This window comes from Schistocerca serialis, chromosome 11 (assembly GCF_023864345.2).
Source record: "Schistocerca serialis cubense isolate TAMUIC-IGC-003099 chromosome 11, iqSchSeri2.2, whole genome shotgun sequence".
In the NCBI taxonomy this organism is placed as follows: Eukaryota; Metazoa; Arthropoda; class Insecta; order Orthoptera; family Acrididae; genus Schistocerca; species Schistocerca serialis.
Window position 1 is genome coordinate 190420651 of NC_064648.1, and position 22517 is coordinate 190443167.

At 42.9% G+C, this 22517-nt stretch overlaps 1 protein-coding gene across 1 annotated transcript in view; it reads right to left on the minus strand.

Annotated features, from left to right (window-relative positions):
• The window catches only part of LOC126426635 (putative sodium-dependent multivitamin transporter), a 69971-nt gene extending 51896 nt beyond the window's left edge, over positions 1-18075 (minus strand). The window contains exons 1-2 of the mRNA XM_050088523.1: positions 18064-18075; positions 6630-6851 (exon numbers count right to left, since the gene is read on the minus strand). Coding sequence (XP_049944480.1) covers positions 6630-6851; positions 18064-18075 — 234 coding nt within the window. The remainder of the gene's footprint in view (positions 1-6629; positions 6852-18063) is intronic.
• Between the last annotated feature and the right edge of the window lie 4442 nt (positions 18076-22517).

Sequence of the window (22517 nt, forward strand, 5' to 3'; positions counted from 1 at the left end):
CCCTTCTTCTCATCCCATCTCTCTCCATCCATCTCCTCCACTCCCTACTTCTCTGTGCACAACCTGCTGCCGGCCGGTGTGGCCGTGCGCTTCTAGACGCGTCAGTCTGGAACCGCGAGACCGCTATGGTCGCAGGTTCGAATCCTGCCTCGGGCACGGATGTGTGTGATGACCTTAGGTTAGTTAGGTTTAAGTAGTTGTAAGTTCTAGGGGACTGATGACCTCAGCTGTTAAGTCCCATAGTGCTCAGAGCCATTCGAACCATTTGAGCCACAAACTGCTGCCACTCTCCCAGTAAATCTGCTCTTCCCTCGTCTCTACACCTATTTCCCTCTGGATGTTTAGTAGCTCTGCTGATCTCCTCCTCCCTGCAGCTCTCACCCCCGTCCATCTTCTTCTGCTCCATGTTTAGTAAAGTCCATACTTTTTCCTCCTCCCCAAATCTCTCTCTCTCTCTCTCTCTCTCTCTCTCTCTCTCTCTCTCTCACTCTCTCTTTCTTTGTATGTGTGAGTGTGTGTGTGTGTGTGTGTGTGTGTGTGTGTGTGTGTGTGTGTGTCCATCTCCACCTTCCCCCCCCCCCCCCCCTTTATGTCCGTTTCCATTGAATGTTCAGCAGAGTATAGTGTAAAAATCTGAAGTAAATCCATAATCATCTTTTGGAGATTTTTGGTACCTACATTTCTCTTTATACATTACATATGTATTTACGGCAGTTATACGAGTCGAGAGGCACGATATGGAAGGAGTGGTTGAAAAGGGAATGAAACATGGCTGTAGCCTATCCCCAATGTTATTCAATCTGCATATTGTGGAAGCAGTAAAGGAAACAAAAGAAAAATTAACAGTAGGAGCGAAAATCCGTGGAGAAAAATAATCTTTGAGGTTTGCCGATGACATTTTAATTCTGTCAGACACAGCAAAGGACCTGGAAGAGCAGTTGAACAGAATGGATGATGTCTTGAAAGGAGGATATAAGATGAACATCAACAAAACCAGAACGAAGATAATGGAATGTAGTCGAATTAAGTCGGGCGATGCTGAGGGAATTAGAGTAGGAAATCGGACACTTAAAATAGTAAAGGAGTTTTGCTATTTGGGGAGCAAAATAACTGATGATGGTCGAAGTAGAGAAGATATAAAATGTAGACTGGCGATGGCAAGGAAAGCGTTTTTGAAGATGAGAAATTTGTTAACATCGAGTATAGATTTAAATTTAAGGAAGTCTTTGCTGAAAGTATTTGAATGGAGTGTAGCCCTGTATGGGAGCGAAGACCGGACGATAAATAGTTTAGACAAGAAGAGAATAGAAGTTTCCAAATGTGGTGTTACAGAAGATTAGATGGGTAATCACGTAACTAATGAGGAGGTACTGAATAAAATTGGAGTGAAGGGAGATTTGTGGTACAACGAGAGTAGAAGAAAGGATCATTTGGTAGGAGACATTCGGGTCTTCAGGGGATCACCAATTAAGTATTGGAGGGAAGTGTGGAGCGTAAAATTGGTAGAGGGAGACCAAGAGATTAATACACTAATCGGATTCAGAAGTATGTAGGTTGCAGTAGATACTTGGAGATGAAGAAGCTTGCACAGGATAGAGTAGCATTGAGTGCTGCATCAAACCAGTCTCTGGGCTTAAGACACCACCACCACCACCACCACCAACACCAACAACAACAACAACAACAACGACCAACAACAACAACATGTGTTTATACATTTTATAATTTTAACTGCCAAAGTTATGTTTTGCTATGGAAATATGACACAAGACTTGCAAAACTAAATAATTTTTTTAAATTTTCTTTTCCATGTCGACAATGTTATTGCAGTCCACAATTAGGAACACAGCAAAACAAAAAATCTCTCAAGCAAAATCTCTCAAGCTGTTCTCAGGTTTTGTTCTTTCATACATGTGACAACTGATTAGTGAATATAGATTTCCATGTCTTATCTTTATTTCACTCACTGCAATGTATGAGTTAAAATCAACCAAATACAAAGTAAGCGCAATGCGTTTTATAGTTTTGTGCAATGTTTTATTTAATTTGATAAAACTAAACTTAACTCCATGTGAACAGGCCTTGGAAGGGACCGACCGGCCACCGTGTCATCCTCAGACCACAGGCATCATTGGATGCGGAGTTGGAGAGGCACGTGCACAGCACCCCGCTCTCCCGGCCGTATGTCAGTTTACGAGACCGGAGCCGCTACTTCTCAGTCGAGTAGCTCCTCAGTTTGCCTCACAAGGACTGAGTGCACCCAACTTGCCAACAGTGCTCGACGGACCGGACGATCACCGATCCAAGTGCTAGCCCAGCCCGACAGCGCTTAACTTCGGTAATCTGACGGGAACCGGTGTTACCACTGCGGCAAGGCCGTTGGCTTATTTAATTAGATGCAAGACAATAAATATGATCGATAACGAAAAGGAACTGATTTCATTATCGGGTGAAGATCTCAGACTGCAAGATGTGCAAAGACAAGGTGGCGCATGAAATGTGTTACCATTTTGTTTTTGAATATAAACTTTATTGTCTATACAATCTGAAAGGAACATATAATACAATGAAGAGCCGTCCATGGAGATTTGTTCTAACTCAGCACATGCTCAATATGTCCACCATTTCGTTTCCCAACTTCCTTCAAACGAACACTGAGGTTAGTGATTACCGTACGGCACATGTCGTCCGTAATTTCACCGCAAGCTTGAAGAATACGTCTTCCGAGCTCCATTAAATCACGTGGACGTTTCGGGAAAATTTTTTCCTTTAGGTACCCCCAAAGAAAAAAGTCACACGGATTGAGGTCTGGACTATTGGGGGGGCAATTTTGTCCATCATTGAAGCGACCTGGAAGCCTGAGTGAAATAATTCGCATGCCGAAATGCTCGTGTAAAAACTCCAACATAGTATGAGATTTTCACTCTGCAGCGGAGTGTGCGCTGATATGAAACTTCCTGGCAGATTAAAACTATGTGCTGGACCGAGACTCGAACTCGGGACCTTTGCGTTTCACAGGCAAGTGCTAGTTCTGCAAGGTTCGCAGGAGAGCTTCTGTAAAGTTTGGAAGGTAGGAGACGAGGTACTGGCAGAAGTAAAGCTGTGAGGACGGGGCGTGAGTCGTGATTGGGTAGCTCAGTTGGTAGAGCACTTGCCCGGGAAAGGCAAAGATCCCGAGTTCGAGTCTCGACCTGGCACACAGTTTTAATCTCCCAGGAACTTTCACTCCAACATAGTGTTTGCAGTATGTGGCCTTGCTCCATCTTGCATGAACCACTGCGTGTTGAAGGGCAAGGCAGTAGCAAGAAGCTGTGGAATGAAGCTTATTGCGAAGCATGCTCAAATAACGCTCGCTGTTCACAGTTTCTTCAAAGAAAAAGGACCCAGTAAGTCCGTGACTGGAAATTGCTGCCCAAGCTGTAATCCTCGGCGTATAATGTTGTCGCTCATGAAGCACTTGTGGTTTTTCAGCGGCCCAAAAGCGTACATTTTGTTTGTTAACCACACCGTCTAAATAAAAATGCGCCTCGTCTGAAAACCAAACGTTGTTGAGAGTTTCTTCCCTATCCTCCACCCACTGAGCAAACGGTAGTCTTTGCTGCTTGTGTTTTTCAGTGAGCTTCTGTGCACAGGTCATCTTGTATGGGTACCACACGGAGGTCACTTTTAAGAATGCGTTGAATGCAGCGTCTGGATATTCCCAGTTGCACCGCTGCCTTTCTACACGATTTCCCAGGACTTCTCTGTACAGCAACTCCTACCGCTTCAATATTCTCCGGCGAACAAACAGGCTTAGGCCAAGGTCGCTTCGCTTCCAATACTGTTCCTTCCTGTACAAATTTATCGTACAACCTGTGGATGGTCTTCTCGCCAGGGACCCATCGTGTGTTAAACTGTTTTCGGAAACGCCTCTGAGTCGCAACAAGACTTTTCGTTTCATGAAAAAGCAACACAACTGCTGATCGTTGCTGTGTCGTCACTCTTCCATTGTCAGCCATTGCTGCTTACTAGTCTCCTAGCGGCAGTATCGTGAATTACACGACATTTCGTAACCCATTAGTTTTTCCAAGCTCTGCTGGTACTGCGGTAGAGATTCCAGAGGGATATCTAATGTGCGTCATGAACTGTGAAAGAAACAATTGGTAACACATTTCGTGCGCCACCCTGTATCAAATTTTTTCAGCTATTACTTTCCAAGAAACCAGGTAAGCATTGCATAATGGCCGGAACACCGGCCATCAGCACAGGTACCAGCACTTAGCGAGCAATAGGGGAGAGTGGGGCACTCTGAACCACAGGGCACAATGAATCAGGTAGCATAATTTCAGTATAAGGTGGTAAATTATTTTTTCCTCTGTCATATGTTGTCAGTACTGCTCTACCAACTGACACTTGTTTTCTGCAGTATCTAGTTCCCGACATTAGTGTTGTAGTGGTGATATGTTAGTTTCGCGACACTGAAATAATTTTTGGGGACATAGATAGATTGAATTTTGTTCAACCCTTTGTCAACAAATTTTAGACAAAGTAAGTCATTGTAAGAATAACAATACTGTATTTTAATGATATAGATCTTCAAATATTAACAATGTTCATACATAACCTCACATGAGCTTTGTTTGAAATATGTACTGTTGGGGCACATTGAACCAAGCTCTCCCAGGGCACAATGAGCCATGGTTCATTGTGCCGCAGGAATCTTTTAAGTGTCCAATACAAGCACTCTGTCTTTGTTTCCTTAGCATGGGTAAAACATATGTGTAGGAATTTAAGGCTTTTAAATCACAGACGTTCACCAGTCCTGTTTTATATTATCAGGTTTGAAGATGATTCTTTCATACCGCAGGAAGGCGAACAGAGGTAAAACTGACCATTACGTTATGCAAGAAGCTGTACAGGATGTTCTTAATAAGGGCATGGCAGTTCACCAAGCAGCTAAATCTCATTTAATACCTTACCCAACTCTTCATTCATATGTTCAAGACATTAAATGTGGTTCCAGAGAAAGATTGACACCAAACCGTGACAATTGTAAGGTATTTTCTGTGGAGCAGGAGAAAGAATTAGGTAAAGGATGAAGCTTTTGTACCAGATATCAACAGACTTTATGTGCTCCCACGACCTGCTACTGATGGTGTGACAAAGAGACAAAAATCATATTTCAAATTTGGAATCAGCTTCGAGTCCATTGATGTTCGGTAATTGCAAAATAAGTAACATGATTGTGTGCCTACAGATGTAATTATATGATTCACACATGGAATATATGTACACATTATGTTTTAAGTATATTTACACTTACTTTGTATGCTAAATAGGTTCTTTCAACGAACCTGTTTAAAGTGGTTCATTGTACCCCACATGTGGGGCACTATGAACCATTTGCCAAATTTTCTTCAAAGGCCTGCAGCTAAAAAACAATGACAACGCAATCATATAAGGCCATTTGCTACTTGAATGATTGAACTGTAACATCTGTAAATCACAACTCTGTAATAAAATTATTGGATGAGTAACATGGAGAAATATTTTTTTATGGTTCAATGTGCCCCACTCTCCCCTACAGCCGAAACAAAAGCTGCCCCCAGCACAGAATGTAGAGAGCACGTCCGCAGCAGTGAAAGGATTGATGGCCGGCACTGTACACGTGGGTGGAGGGCTGAATGGTTACCTGTGTAGTGTCCCTTTTGCAATATTCACCATTATCAAGGTGAAACATAAATAAAAATGACTGTATCTGACTCAAAATGAATTGCAAACATTGATATATCATTGATTTGACTGTAAAAAATATGCAATATATATCGACAAATGCAGAAAAGACATTATTTTTAGTGTATGAGATTATAATGTGTAAGTAATTAAAAGAAGTATTATCATCTCTGTAAGAGTATAAAACACAATGCAATGTTCATTCTTCTGTGTACTCTGTTTTGTTCTGTTCGTTCTGATGTTAGCTGGAATAAGGTACGCAAGCTATTGTGCTGCGCTAGCATTTGTTTCTGTCGTAACGTAATTGCAAATATTTAATCGTGTAAACTGTGTCCTAGTAAGAATATATTAGTATAAAGTGATCTCCGTGTGTTATTTCAAGAACCTACGCCACATTTATCTTATGAAAACAATATTTAATGAAAATTATTTAGCATGTTTCCAGCTGCTGCGGAGCGAGTAACAGTGAACTATGGTTGTTAACAATTAGCCGCCATTACGCGGTACATTTAAAAATTTTTTTTCATAGCACAATGTCTGATAGCCGGAGCGGAAGAAATTATGTAAAAATATTCAGTGAGATTAACTGAAGTATTCCAGTGAAATAATTTTATTAAAACTTGTCCATTTTCTGTGATAGTGAACTGGAGCTGAGTAATACTACGCTATTGCATTTACAGTAATTTGTAGGGAGCCTGCGCTCGATAAAACCAGATATAATACGTAATTGGCAACCTACGAAATTCATTATTTTGCTTATTATATCCATTTTGTATTTTTTTGAAAGCTGAAAGTAAAAACTAACTCCACTGAAAATCAGTAACAGATCGCGATAAATCAAAGGACAAACAAATTTAGCAGGAGAGTGTTTCCTCAAAATAAATAGTTACTTTTTTTTTTTTTAAGAGATATAATACCTGGTAGGCGCTGGCAGCCTGGAGGCGGAAGAAAACGGGCAGGAAGAGGTAGGCAGCCACAGGGGTGACCAGCCCGTAGCCCAGGTTGATGGCGACGAACTGCGCGCCGTACACGAAGTTCTCGGAGCTGACGCCGAGTAGCGTGATGGCCGACATGAAGCTGGCCATCAGCGAGAAGGCGACGGGCCCCGCCCCCAAGCTGCGGTCGCCCAGCAGGTACTCCTGCACACACACCCCCGGCAGAGGCTCACAACAGCTGCCACAGGCTAATGGGGCCTGCAGATCCCTAGCTGGACGGAGCTTTCTTCCTCCGCTCAATGGTTCAAAATGGTTCAAATGGCTCTGACCCCTATGGGACTTAATCTACATCTACATACATATTCCGCAATCAGCTACGGTGTGTGGCGGAGGGTACCTCGTACCACAACTACGAGGGTTGTTTTTTAAGTAAGGGCCGTTTTTATTTTTAAAAAAAGATACAAATACTTTCGTAAAAAAACTTTTGTTTTCTGATTCTACACACTTTTACCTATTTTTCTACATAGTTGCCGTGTTTACTTAAGCACTCGTCATACCGTACAACTAAGTTTTTAATTCCCTCTTCAAAGAATTCGGCCGCCTGCTCCGACAGCCGAGAGTTCACTGAGTCAAACGCTTTCCATCTGAGGTCATCAGTCCCCTAGAACTTAGAACTACTTAAACCTAACTAACGTAAGGATATCACACACATCCATGCCCGAGGCAGGATTCGAACCTGCGACCGTAGCAGCAGCGCGATTCTGGACTGAAGCGCCTAGTTAGATTCGTACTCTTTCCATAGATCACGAATACGACACTTCGTAATGATGTGGAATGTGTCAGGTTAATAAAAGGTGTCTATACAAGATATTACATTACACAAAATATTACATGACACTCAATATTTTTAATTTTTTTTTTTTTGTGGGTGTTGGGGAAATTACCCACTTATTATATCCAAAAATTCATCTAATGAGTAGAAAGAGTTGCCATTAAGAAATTCTTTTAATTTCCTTTTAAATGCTATATGGCTATCTGTCAGACTTTTGATGCTGTTAGGTAAGTGACCAAATACTTTTGTGGCAGCATAATTTACCCCCTTCTGAGCCAAAGTTAGATTTAACCTTGAGTAGTGAAGATCATCCTTTCTCCTAGTGATGTAGCCATGTACTTTTGAATCCGTTCGGATTGTCAATAACAAATTTCACAAGTGAATATTTATATTGTGAGGCTACAGTGAAGATCTCTAGCTCTTTGAATAAGTGTCTGCAGAATGATCTTGGATGAGCTCTGGCAATTATTCTGAGTACACGCTTTTGTGCAATGAATACTCTTTTACTCAATGATGAGTTACCCCAGAATATGATGCCATACGAAAGCAGAGAATGAATATGGGCGTGGTAAGCTAATTTACTCAGATGTATACCTCCAAAATTTGCAATGACCCTAATACCATTAGTAGTTGAACTCAAACGTTTCAACAGATCCTCAAGTGTGTTTTTTCCAGTTCAACCCCTCATCAACACATACACCTAGAAATTTTGAATATTCTACCTTAGCTACTGTTTTCTGACCGTAGTCTATATTTATTAAAGGTGTCATTCCATTTACTGTGTGGAACTGTATATACTATGTTTTGTCAAAGTTTAATGAGAGCCCATTTGCAGAGAACCACTTAATGATTTTCTGAAAAACATCGTTTACAATGTCACCAGTTAATTCTTGTCTGTTGGGTGTGATAGGTATACTTGTATCATCGGCAAAAAGTACCAGCTTTGCATCTTCGTGAATATAGAATGCCAAGTCATTAATATATATGAAGAACAGCAGAGGACCCAAGACCGAACCTTGCGGCACCCCATTCTTGATTCTTCCCCAGTTTGAGAAATCACCAGTTTTTTGCATATTACGCGAACCGTTTACATCAACTTTCTGCATTCTTCCAGTTAGGTATGATTTAAACCATTTGAGCACTGTCCCATTCATACCACAGTACTTGAGCTTATCTGGGAGTATTCCATGATTTACACAATCAAAAGCCTTTGATAGATCACAAAAATCCCAACAGGTGACTTCCGGTTACTCAGAGCATTTAATATTTCATTAGTGAAAGTATATATAGCATTTTCCGTTGAAAAACCTTTCTGGAAACCAAACTGACATTTTGTTAAAACTTTACTTTTACAAAGGTGTCAAGCTACTCTACAATACATTACTTTTTCAAGAATTTAGGATAAGGCAGTCAGAAGAGAGATTGAGCGGTAGTTGTTGACATCAGACGTATCCCCTTTTTTATGCAGTGGTTTAACAATAGCACGCTTCAGTCTATCTGGGAAAATACCCTGCTTCAGAGAGCTATTACATATGTGGCTAAGAACCCCACTTATTTCTTGAGAACAAGCTTTTATTATCCTGCTGGATGCTATCAATTCCATGTGAGCTTTTATTCTTGAGAGAGTTTATTATCTTCCTAATTTCAGAAGGAGAGCCTAGAAGCGCTCGGCTACCGTGGCCGGCTCCTCCGCTCAATATCCCACTTCCTCAGTGTGTGTGTGAGTTGTGTGGCTGTCGAGTGTAGACCACTTTCAGCCACTCCTAATAATGCATCACTGTACGAGGGTGGTCTGAAAAGTTCTCGGAATCACCACGAGAGGTCAGCACTAGCGCAACGAGTTGTCCACGTGATATTCATTGTACTGCTGCCTGTAAGCACGTGCCACGTCAGTGCTCTTGGAAGAGAGCTGTGGCGGTGACATTGCTCTGTTGTTGTTCCCGCGTAGTGACTTGCGAAGGTGGAAAAAAATCGAGATTCGAGCAGTGGTTAAATACTTCGCAAAGAAAGGTATGAAATCAAAGGATATTCATACCGATTTCCAGAATACACTGGGGGACTCTGTTCCTTCATATTCAACTGTTGCCAAGTGGGCAAATGAATTTAAATTTGGTCGGGAGAACTTAGATGGTGATCCGCGCAGTGGTCGGCCAAGATGTGTCACTACTCCAGAAATCATTCCAACATGGTCTTTGGTCATTGAGGATCGCCGATTGAAAGTGGGTGAAATTGCTCACACTTGCCAGATGTCATACGAAAGGGTATATCATACCGGGTGATGCAAAAGTCAGTATAAATTTGAAAACTTAATAAACCACGGAATAATGTAGATAGAGAGGTAAAAATTGACACACATGCTTGGAATGACGTGGGGTTTTATTACAACCACCCCATACAGCTAGACGCGTTGTAATGGTACTTGAATTACGTAACCATTACGGCACCTTACCTCAACGTCTCGATACCAGCAATATTCTACTGTGTTTCTGTAAAATAGTTAACATATTTCTGTGACAACATTCAGATTTGATTTCATTAATGTAGAGGTACTTTGATTCATCGATATGTTTATATTGCAATGATATTATTCTTATGTGTACTCTTTCTTTTGTCACTATGGTCTTTGACGTACTTGTAACTCTGATTTTTGGGCGTGTAAGCTGTTATTAGAGAGTCAAGTCTTGGTCGTCATGTTGAAAAGACGCAAATTGTAGTCAGTTTATGAAATGTGAACTTTAACAGTGAGGAAGATATTTTCAAATATCTTATATATTGTGAAGTGATGTTGCCACAAAAGTAATAAAAAAAGATGTGTAACTTAAATTCGGAGTCCTAATTACTTTTTTACATCACCATTGTCTTAACTTGCAAAAGTTTAACCTTCAAGAATGGTTTGTGAAACACATCCAAAAAACTTTTGAATATCGCATAATATCACCTAGGCCTCTTTGCATCCGAGCTTGGAATCATCACTACCTAGATTTTCGACAATTGAGCCATGAGTTCCCAACGAGACCAGCGTGGGAAACACGAAAAGATGAGTGTCTAGTTTATCCATTATTTCAAGGAATGACTTTATTAACTGTGCTCTAATGACACCTGCCACACAATATAACTTTTTTGTTGTCTGTAAATGCAATATTTAGCAGCGTGAGCAACACTACAATCATAATTTTTGACCATTGTTATGGTAGGGTTGTTAGAGCGTGAAAGATCTCTTGCGCGCGTCGTTTGGTGATGACCGTGTGCTCAGCCGCCACTTTCGTCATGCTTGGCCTCCCAGTTTCCCACACCTAAGCCCGTGCGATTATTGGCTTTGGGGTTACCTGAAGTCACAAGTGTATCGTGATCGACCGACATCTCTAGGGATGCTGAAAGACAACATCCGACGCCAATGCCTCACCACAACTCTGGACATGCTTTACAGTGCTGTTCACAACATTATTCCTCGACTACAGCTATTGTTGAGGAATGATGGTGGACATATCGAGCATTTCCTGTAAAGAAAATCATCTTTGCTTTGTCTTACTTTGTTATGCTAATTGTTGCTATTCTGATCAGATGAAGCGCCATCTGTCGGACATTTCTGAACTTAATATTTTTTCAGTTCTAATAAAACCCCATGTCATTCCAAGCATGTGTGTCAATTTGTACGTCTCTATCTACATTGTTCCGTGATTTATTCAGTTTTCAAATGTATACTGACTTTTTGATCACCCAGTATTTCAACAGAAGAATTAGAAATGAAACAATTATCTGCAAGATGGGCGCCGCGACTCTTGACGTTGGATAGAAAACGCATGCCTTTGCCATGGCAAAATTACACTAATTAAGGTATGAATTGTTGCCATACCACCGGCCGATGTGGCCGAGCGGTTCTAGGCGCTTCAGTCTGGAACCGCGCGACCGCTACGGTCGCAGGTTCGAATCCTGCCTCGGGCAAGGATGTGTGTGATGTGCTTAGGTTAGTTAGGTTTAAGTAGTTCTAAGTTCTAGGGGCCTGATGACCTCAGATGTTAAGTCCCTTAGTGCTCAGAGCCACTTGAACCAGTTTTTTGTTGCCGCACCCACCTTATTCACCTGATATGGCTCTGTCAGACTTCCATCTCTGGGACAGACGACAATCGTTCAACGTGGCGGAACTGGAACCCTTCTGCAAATTGATGCAGATTGCAGTGCTGGGCCATCAACAAGTACCAGCATGCCATTCGACAAAACACCATCGATACTGGCTTTCAGAGCCAGAGTCCCATTTGTGTACCCTCGATGACTGCACGACACAAAGCTTTATGCCTCGCCTGGGCGCATCAACGCCGACATTGGACTGTTGATGACTGGGAACATGTCGCCTGGTTAAACGAGCCTCGTTCCAAACTGTGTCGAATGGATGGACGTATACAGGGACAACCTTGTGAATCCATGGGCCCTGCATGTCAAGCTGGTGGTGGCTCTGTAATGGTGTGGGGCGTGTGCAATTGGAGTGATATGGTTTCCCTGATACGTTTAGATACGACTCTGACAGGTGACACGTACATAAACATACTCTATGATCACCTGCATCCATTCATGTCCATTGTACATTCCGACGGACTTGGGCAATCCCAGGAGGACAATGCAACACCCCACACGTCCAGAATTGCTACAGAGTGGCTCCTGGAACACTCTTCTACCGCTGGCCACCAGTCTCCCCACACATGAGCATTATTGAACATATTTGGGAGGCTGTACAATGTACTGTTCAGAAGAGATCTCCACCCCCTCGACTCTTACCGATTTATGGACAGCCCTGCAGGATTCATGGTGTCAGTTCCCTCCAGCACTACTTGAGATATTAGTCAGTTTCTTTGCTCTTCAGTGTATCAAGGAAGTTATGAAAGCAGATCGCTCTTAATGTAGTGGATATCTGAGGGTGTTGCGGTGGTATATCAGTGGGTCGAACTGTTTGTCTTCTACGTTACTTATAATCTGTGCAGAATGAAGATACTCCGTCATTCATCTCCTGAATCAGCATTGCTATACAGTTCCAGGTGTGGTGTGAGGGAGATTAGATCAGTTCATCCTGAATACAGAATATACAATGCAAGACTGGTAACTTTGAAAGGATGGCCTTTAGTAATTAACACACGTCCTGACAAACTAAGTGAAGCTGCTTTTATCATTATGGATATGTGCGAGTACATAACATTTGTGAGAAACGTTTACATCTTTCTCCTCTAAAAAATGGTTCAAATGGCTCTGAGCACTCTGGGACTTAACCTCTGAGGTCATCAGTCCCCTAGAACTCAGAACTACTTAAACCTTACTAATCTAAGGACATCACATACATCCATGCCCGAGGCAGGATTCGAACCTGCGACCGTAGTGGTCGCGCGGTTCCAGACTAACGCCTAGAACCGCTTGGCCATCCCGGCCGGCTCCTCTAAAAAGAACCGTTTAAAGGTCTGATTTATAAATAAGAAGACTGACTGTTCAAGCCTGTTCCTGTCCAAATGCTAGTATACGGAAATACATACCAGAAATCAGTAGCTGGCCGCGGTGGCCGTGCGGTTCTAGGCGCTTCAGTCCGGAACCGCGCGACCACTACGGTCGCAGGTTCGAATCCTGTCTCGGGCATGGATGTGTGTGATGTCCTTAGGTTAGTTAGGTTTAAGTACACTGCTGGCCACCGTAAATGCAACACCCTGAAGGAAGCATCCGAATCAAGTGAAATTTACACCATGGGTTTACAGCGATGAGATATGCAACTGATTAGAATTTCATAGCAGACGCACATCACGCGCGCCTGTGGCGCCACCTCATAGCGCCATTTAAGGCTTGGCGTTTTCGACGAGTGTACGTTCGGCACGTGTGTTTACCTTGTGGTTGTTTCACAAGACGATCAGTTATGCCTCGTAGACAACAGCGAACATCTTTTGATCAAGTATCCGCGTTGGACAGAGGAAGGATAGTGGCTTACCGAGATTGTGGATTATCATACAGAGAAATCGCTAGTCGTGTTGGACGAAACCAAACAACTGTAATGCGGATATGTGACCGTTGGATGCAGGAGGGTACGACGGACCGACGTGGTCGATCGCATTCACCTCGGTGCCACTACTGCACGTGCTGATAGGCAAATTGTGCGCATGGCAGTGACGGATCGCTCAGTGACATCCTGAACCGTAGCACAGCACATTGCGTCTGTAACGCATCATCCAGTGCCTGCGCGTACCATTCGACGCCGTTTACAGCAGAGTGGTCGGTCGACAAGACGTCCATTGCTTCGTCTACCATTGACGCAGAACCACAGACGTCTCCTTCGCCAATGGTGTGATGACAGACGGATGTGGACGGCAGAATGGAGTGACGTTGTCTTTACTGACGAGGCACGCACCACGATGGTCGGATTCGAGTGTGGAGACACCGAGGAGAGAGGATGCTGGACAGCTGCATTATGCACCGCCACACTGGTCTTGCACCGGGTATTATGGTATGGGGCGGTATTGGATATTACTCTCGCACGCCTCTAGTACGCATTGCCGGTACTTTAAATAGCCGGCGCTACATATCCGAGGTGCTGGAGCCAGTTGTCCTTCCTTACCTTCAGGGCTCGGCCACAGCCATATTTCAACAGGATAATGCGCGACCACACGTGGCACGCATTGTCCAAAGGTTCTTCGTCAATAACCAGATTGAATTGCTTCCCTGGCCGACTCGCTCTCCGGGTCTTTCGCCGATAGAAAACATGTGGTCCATCGTTCTTAGTTCTAGGGAACTGATGACCTAAGATGTTAAGTCCCATAGTGCTCAGAGCCATTTGAACCAAGAAATCAGTACAGGAGTTATATGGCATGGCACACAACAGTTTTAATGGAATATTTGTTAATGGTGGGAGCACCACGCACAGTATCACTGTACTTAAATAGCACTGACTAACGTTTAGAGACTATGCAACACAATTTTGCAAATAATTATTTTTGTATGTTTTGAATTCTACATTTACCGCATTAAACACCTGTTGGAGTAGGTATACCACTTTGCATTGAACTCTCTTTCATCTCAGATTGTTTGAGTGACCGAAATCACATCTCAATGTTCCTGCTGTCTTAAGCAAGACAGCACCACAGATCTAGTCTCGCTCCACTGTAGCGTCTACCGCTTCCTGTTGACCAATTACATGCATGACACTTTGATACCCTGGGAATATGCTCTGTGATGACACTTCAGCTGTTAATTTGAACATAGCAGCACCAACCACTATGAGTTGGGTTGGGGTTGGGTTGTTTGGCGGAGGAGACCAGACAGCGAGGTCATCGGTCTCATCGGATTAGGGAAGGACGGGGAAGGAAGTCGGCCGCGCCCTTTCAAAGGAACCATCCCGGCATTTGCCTGGAGCGATTTAGGGAAATGACGGAAAACCTAAATCAGAATGGCCGGACGCGGGATTGAACCGTCGTCCTCCCGAATACGAGCCCAGTGTGCTAGCCACTGCACCACCTCGCTAGGTTCATGAGTAATGTTGCACTAACACAGCTGCTGACGAGGACAGGAATGGCAAGACAGAATGTGTTCCACTTAACTGTCAACTGCCCCTATCACTATCTGAACGAGGTCATTGTCAGCTGCTATCCCGACATCAACACGGTTGAAAATGCCTTGACAAGTTCGTGGCACCCACCATCGGTAATGCTGGAATCCAATATGGTGCTGGCCCACTTGTGACGGTTTCCATACTCCCAGGCATACGTTCAGTCATGTGTTGGAAGATTTCTTTGGGAATGGCATTCAATTCTTGACCGAGTGCTGCACTGAGGACAGGTATTGACGTCGGTCGCTGAGGGCTGGCACGAATTTGGGGTTCCAAAACATTCCAGAGGTGTTCTACAGGATTCAGGTCAGGATTCTGTGCAGACCAGTCCATTACAGGGATGTTATTGTCGAGTAACCGCTCCGCCAGAGGCCGTGTATTATGGTTCAAATGGTTCAAATGGCTCTGAGCACTATGCGACTTAACTTCTGAGGTCATCAGTCGCCTAGAACTTAGAACTAATTAAACCTAACTAACCTAAGGACATCACACACATCCATGCCCTAGGCAGGATTCGAACCTGCGACCGTAGCGGTCACGCGGTTCCAGACTGAAGCGCCTTTAACCGCACGGCCACACCGGCCGGCCGTGTATTATGAATAGGTGCTCGATCGTGTTGAAAGATGCAATCGCCATCCCCGAATTGGTCTTGAGCAGTGGGAAGCGAGAAGGTGCTTAAGACATCAATGTGGGCCTGTGCTGTGATTTATTTATGTAATTTAATCATATGGCTAGGGCCCCCCATCCCATCGGTCAGACCGTTCGCCGGGTGCCGGTCTTTCAATTTGACGCCACTTCGGCGACCTGCAGTCGATGAGGATGATAGGATGATGATGATGATGAACACAGCACAACACCATTGGCGGAGAAAATTCCCCGACCCAGCCGGGAATCGAACCCGGGCCCAGAGGATCGACAATCCGTCACGCTGACCATTCAGCTACCGGGCGCGGATTGTGCTGTGACAGTGCCACGCAAAACAAAGTGTGCAAGTCCCCTCTATGAAAAACACGACCGCAGCATAACACCACCACCTCCGAATTTTACTGTTGGCACTACACACGCTGGCAGATGACATTCACGGGCATTCTCCATACCCACACCCTGCCAGCGGATCGCCACATTCTTAACTTCCACTGTTCGATCGTCTAACGTTTACACATTTTGGCATTTACCGGCGTGTTGTGTGGCTTATGAGCAGCCGCTCGATCGTGAATTCAAAGTTTTCTCACCTCCCAGATAACTTTCATATTACTTGCGGTGGATCCTAATGCAGTTTGGAGTTCCTGTGTGATGGTCTGGATAGATGTCTGCCTATTACACGTTACGACCCTCTTCAACTTTCGGCGGTCTCTCTCAGTGAACAGACGAGGTCGGCCTGAACGGTTTTGTATTGTACGTGTCCCTTCGCGTTTCCACTTCACTATCGCATCGGGAACAGTGGACCTAGGTGTAGTGTTGGCAGAAGAGCCAACACTGTTTTTCTAGAGGAGGCCGAAATGCACACGTTTAATTACACGCTGACTGGCGTGAGGTCTGGAACAGGACAATATCTTGAGAATTGCCAATAAAGTATGTAGATGATGTAATACTTAACTTTAATCGTTACGGTACAGGCTTCACAATATTAATTATCAAATGCTATGGCGCCTTGCTAGGTCGTAGTAAATGTAGCTGAAGGCTATGCTAACTATCGTCTCTGCAAATGAGAGCGTATTTGTCAGCGAACCATTGCTATGAACGTCGGCTGTACAACTGGGGCGAGTGCTAGTACGTCTCTCTAGACCTGCCGTGTGGTGGCGCTTGGTCTGCAATTACTGACAGTGGCGACACGCGGGTCCGGCGTATACTACTGGACCGCGGCCGATTTAAAGGCTGCCACCTAGCAAGTGTGGTGTCTGGCGCTGACACCACACTAGGGATGTTTAGGAGTGTGGAAGTCTCGCGTACAGACTTATGACACAAGTGACACCCAATCACCTGATCTCGTTCGAAGTCCGTGAGTTCCACGGAGCGCCCCATTCTGCTCTCTCACGATGTCTAATGACTACTGAGGTCGCTGATATGGAGCACCTGGCAGCAGGTGGCAGCACAATGCACCTAATATGAAAAACCTATGTTTTTTTTGGGGGGGGGTGTCCGAAATACTTTTGATCGCATAGTTTATGATGAGTAGAATACGCTCTTTGAAATTTTGAAGGAAACAGGAATAAAGTGCAAAGAGCGAATGTTAGGTTATTAGTTGCGTGTTACAGACTGGTAGTCCGCCCCCCCCCCCCCCCCCCCGGTAGCTGTCAATCCTCTGGACCCGGGTTCGATTCCCGGCTGGGTCGGAGAATTTACTCCGTCCAGGGACTGGGTGTTGTGCTGTCCTCATCATCATCCTATGATCCTCATGGAATGCAGGTCGCCGAAGTGACGTCAAACTGAAAGATCGGCACCCGGAGAACGGTCTGCCCGACGGGAGGCCGTAGCCATACGATTAAATAAAACAGACTGGTACTCAGTTTGAACGATTTTAATGATCAGCATTAAGACAATTAACATATTTGTTTCTCAGTCCTGTGCATGAAACACCACTTAAAAAACGAACCTTTTTTTTTAGAGACAAAAAATTTTTTAAACCAAAGCTGGCCTATGGAACAGAAGGATTTTTCCAGGAGAAAGTGTTCTGAGTTAGATTTTGAACTTGCTTTGCTACGTGTCAGACTTTTATGTTATTGGGCAAATGATAAAAACATTTTGGAATTCCTTTCTGAGTCACTGAAAGCTTTAATAATGGGCGATTAAGATGCATTTTTTTTCTACTGTTAGTTGTTTCTTTTTTCTTTCTTTCTTTTTTTTCATGCGTCAGTTGGATAATAAGTCACTTTACATTCACACCAAAAATTAATTTGTAGATGTGGCTACGCTATGCATTTTAGAGCCCTTGTTCATTGGACTGTTTTTCGTGTTTTAGATCCCTGAACGTTTTTCAGTGGAGTTCTGATTCACCATATTTGTCCCATGGGACATGCCTTTTGACTCATCCCGCAGCTGCAGTTAAAGTGCATAACTCTTTGAAGACATGCCTACAAGATAGCTGTGGATGAACACCATATATTGCTCTTACTGCTCTTTCTGCATAATCATTACCTTCTAAGTGAAGAGCTAATCCGGAAAATTATTCCATAAGAGTGGAAATATACAGAATATATTAGGAAACTGATTCGTTTGTTTACAAGACTATAAATTAAACGAAGATCAAAAGTAGCTGCCCTTAATTGTTTGATCTGTTCAGTAATGTGTTTTTTGCGGGGTCATGTTTTCGCGAGTATGTACACCCAAAAATTTGAAGGGTTTTATTCCGTTTACTGATTCCTGTTCACGTGCTACATCAATTGTCGGCATGACTACCTGTTGTACAAAGTGTTGGTACGACCATTTGTAGAACAAAAATTAATATACTGTGTATTCTCAAAATTCAGGGAGTGTAGATTTTCAGAGAACCGTTTAATGATTATTTTAAAATATTTGTTAACAAAAATTATAGAAACCATAGTGCCGCATGAAGTCAAAGACACTGAAGAGACGCAATGGTTGAGAAGGAAAAATGTTGCAGCTTATCCATAATGTTTCCCGATTTTACATCGAGTGAGCAGCTAAGCAAGCCATTGGATCCTGGAAAGAGGATTACAGATCAGGTAAAAGAAAGTTTGCCGACGACAATGTGCAGGTAATTCTGTCAGAGGCGGCATAGGACATGGGGAGCGCAGTTTAACACAATTTGTCGTCTTGAGAAGAGGTTAAGATCAACGTCGACAAAAGTACCCTTAGGGAAATCGTATGTAGTCAGATTAAACGAGGAGATACTGAGGGAGTTCAGAATAGGAAATGAGACACTAGAAGCAGCTGAATGACAGTAAGGAGTAGAGAAAAAAAGAATTGAAGATTTCGAAGTGTCTTCGTTGATCCAGTATGGATCGTGGGACGACGGCTAGCATGAACTTCTTGATGCAAAAATTTACCAACAGTCGAATGTATTGTAGAAATTTATTTTATTTTATGAACTTCTATGTGCTACCAGTTCCGGCATTACATTGATGCCATCTTCAGGCCCCATTGCATTAATCCACCCAGCGCAGTGTCCTAATGAAGTGCCTACGGCGACCAGGTGTTTGATGATTTTATAGTACGATTGCATTGGTTTACTTCGGGAATGCAATTGGGTTTTAAGACAAACTCTTTTATGCTTTTTATCGTTAATATTGCGGTAGCTGTTTGTCGTACCACACATAATACGACATAGACCACACATAAGTAACTATGTATTCTGACATGGTTGTCACATTTTCTTGTAATTTAATTTATTTTATTGTAATTTATATTAGTTAATTTCTATTAAAAACATCTTCCACTGTTCCACTGGACTACGAATGTATGCAGTACATCTGATGTGTTGCATGGCCTATTACAACCGTGTGTTACGGTTTTATGAATAATAGCGCACACATATGTTGATATACCATGCGTTATTTGAGTAAAACACAGAAAACTATTAACAACAGCATGACATAGGCAGAAACATATGTGCCCTAATGTTACATATAGTTTCAATGATATACAATATATCTCTTTGAGCCACTTGCATAGTTGGACTGATAACCACAGCAGTTGAGTTCCGTAGTGCTCAAAGCCATTTGAACCATTTGAACTTTCATAGTCAACATACCTGTCAATTGTTTACGCTTTGCCGGCCGAGGTGGCCGAGCGGTTATAGGTGCTACGGTCTGGAACCGCGCGACCGCTACGGTCGCAGGTTCGAATCGTGCCTCGGGCATGGATGTGTGTGATGTCCTTAGGGTAGCTAGGCTTAAGTAGTTGTAAGTTCTAGGTGACTGATGACCTCAGAAGTTAAGTCCTATTGTGGTCAGAGCCATTTGAACCTTTTTTTTTTTATCGCTTTCCTTTCATCAGTGAATAGATGATCGTATAAAGTTGAATCTGTTTGCCCTCCCCACGAATCGATAATGTACAAAAAAAATTTCTATCCCACGTACGGAAGAATTACAGAACGCAAAAATTATTCGTACACCAGTTTCGTGAACTTCCCGGATTTCGCGCAGGATACGGCTACATTTCTGTTTCCCAGTTAATTTGTCTACTCGTTTTTGAACGTTTGGACCAAATTTTCCGGACGGTTCTTACATACATAAAAAAAATATGGGAGCAGTATTCGAACACGGTACCTCCAACGCGGTAGCCGTGAACTTTTACCGCTGCCCTATACTGACTTGGTCGGAGTATATGTAATTTTACGGGTATACAAAGCGGGCAATGAACTTCAAAATCGATTTTCTCAAAAACCAAGGCACGTCGCTAAAAAACCGGGTAGCCAGGTACTCAGGGTAAGTGCCTCTACAACCCAGTTGAAGCGCATCAAAATCCGTGATTTACAGTATGGAGGTTCCCCTTGTTAGTCGTAGAGAAGCAGGGACACTATATTGAAGGACTATTAGCGGGCGTTATTCATGAAATGTGCCTCGTATGTGTTGTTCAGAGAGGCCCTGCTGTACGGGCGAAAACACGAAGTAATAGGAACGGGCGCCCTCTGGTGAATATGGCGTGTGGGAGTAAGCTATCCCATTGTAGTCGGTTCAAGGTTTCCTTCACTCTGCTTGCAACATGTCGTTTGGCACCGCCAGGGAGCTCTATGACTGTCACTTCTCTAAGTGCACGATTTAAATCGAGCAACTGCACTTTGTAGCATTCAGCATTCGCCCCCGGACTCGGCCGCAGCAACTCACTGTAACTACACCGACTGGGACGTCTTTTGTCATTCAACTCAAAACCATTGTCTCTGAATCATCGAAAACAATCTCTGCACTTTCGGAAAAGGTGTGGCCTCCACACGTTTCCACTGCACTTTGTAGATCATAAGAATAAACCTGCTGTAAACAAACACAAGTCCGCAGCTCGTGGTCGTGCGGTAGCGTTCTCGCTTCCCGCGCCCGGGTTCCCGGGTTCGACTCCCGGCGGGGTCAGGGATGACTGGGTGTTGTTTGATGTCCTTAGGTTAGTTAAGTTTAACTAGTTCTAAGTTCTAGGGGACTGATGACCATAGATGTTAAGTCCCATAGTGCTCAGAGCATTTGAGTCTTTTTTTTTTTTTTTTTTTTGAACAAACACAAACGCGATCATTGGCTAGCAGCCATAACACACGTACGAGGATCACTCCAAAAGAAATGCCCACTATTTTTTTTTAATCCATCTTTTATTGTACATGTTTGAAAGTTTTACAGTGTGTAGATACATCCTTTAGGAACAATATTTTCATTTCCCCACATCATTTCCATCCCTCTCAACTGCCTTACGCCATCTTGGAACCAGCACCTGTATAACCGCACGGTAAAATTCTGGCCCAACCTGTTGGAGTCACTGTTTGGGACCGTGCACAAGAGAGTCATCATATTCAAACTTTTTTCCACGAAGAGAGTCTTCCAGTTTCACAAAGAGATGAAAGTGTAACGTTCCCTGGCAAACTCACACATTAACAAACTAAAATTTATTTGTACCATATACGCCACTCTGAGCAACTTGTATACAATGTAATTATTTAACAAAAAATATTATTGAATTTTGTGTAAAAGACATTTGTTATTATTGTAATATTTTTTGTAGTAATATTCTCTCTGTATTTAGGATGGTAATATTTCTATATTAAATATGTAATTGCGAAATGTGTCAATATCTGAGATAACAGAGATGTGAAATTCAGCCAGAGGGAAATAATGTCGTGAAATTACAAAGAAATGTTAATAGTCAGCAATACTATAAAACCACAATGCACTATGTATTCTTTGGTCTTCCTCGTTTAGAGCTGAAAGCGGTAGGAAGCTGTGTCGATGTATTTGGTGAATGGGTAGACGTCATTTGTCTGTATCTAGATTTAGCCGCCATTGAAAGAGAAATTACGAACTAATGTGAGTTGAATTATTGCTTGATCTAAATATATCAGAATTTATAAAAAGTGTGTATTATTAATGTAAATTAGCTTGCCCATGTCATCTATAATATTTCTTTAAAGAGTTTTCAGCATTTTTTAGCGGTGTTGCTGGGCTGTGCCGCGACCGATCGATTTACAGCGGCGGCACATTTAAAAAATTGTTCCGCTAAAGGAAAAATCAACCAAACCCGTAAATCGGGAACAGATAGATAAACATTAACAGTGAACTAAGAGAATGTTCTTCTTTTACAGCGATCCAGAGACTGACTGAGATTTTAAAAAAATAGTTACACATTTGTGCATTCTTAGACGGATAGTTAACATTGAAATTTAACAATTTTGGTTCTTTCAAATAACTTTAATGTATAGCGAAGTAGGTTTGATCAGTGATAATTAAATGTCGGCTTGGTAATAATTAACCATTTTCTGCTAATAGTGATAATCTTGTGTTCAAAAGCTAACGCCGGGAAAGAATTCAGTAAAAAT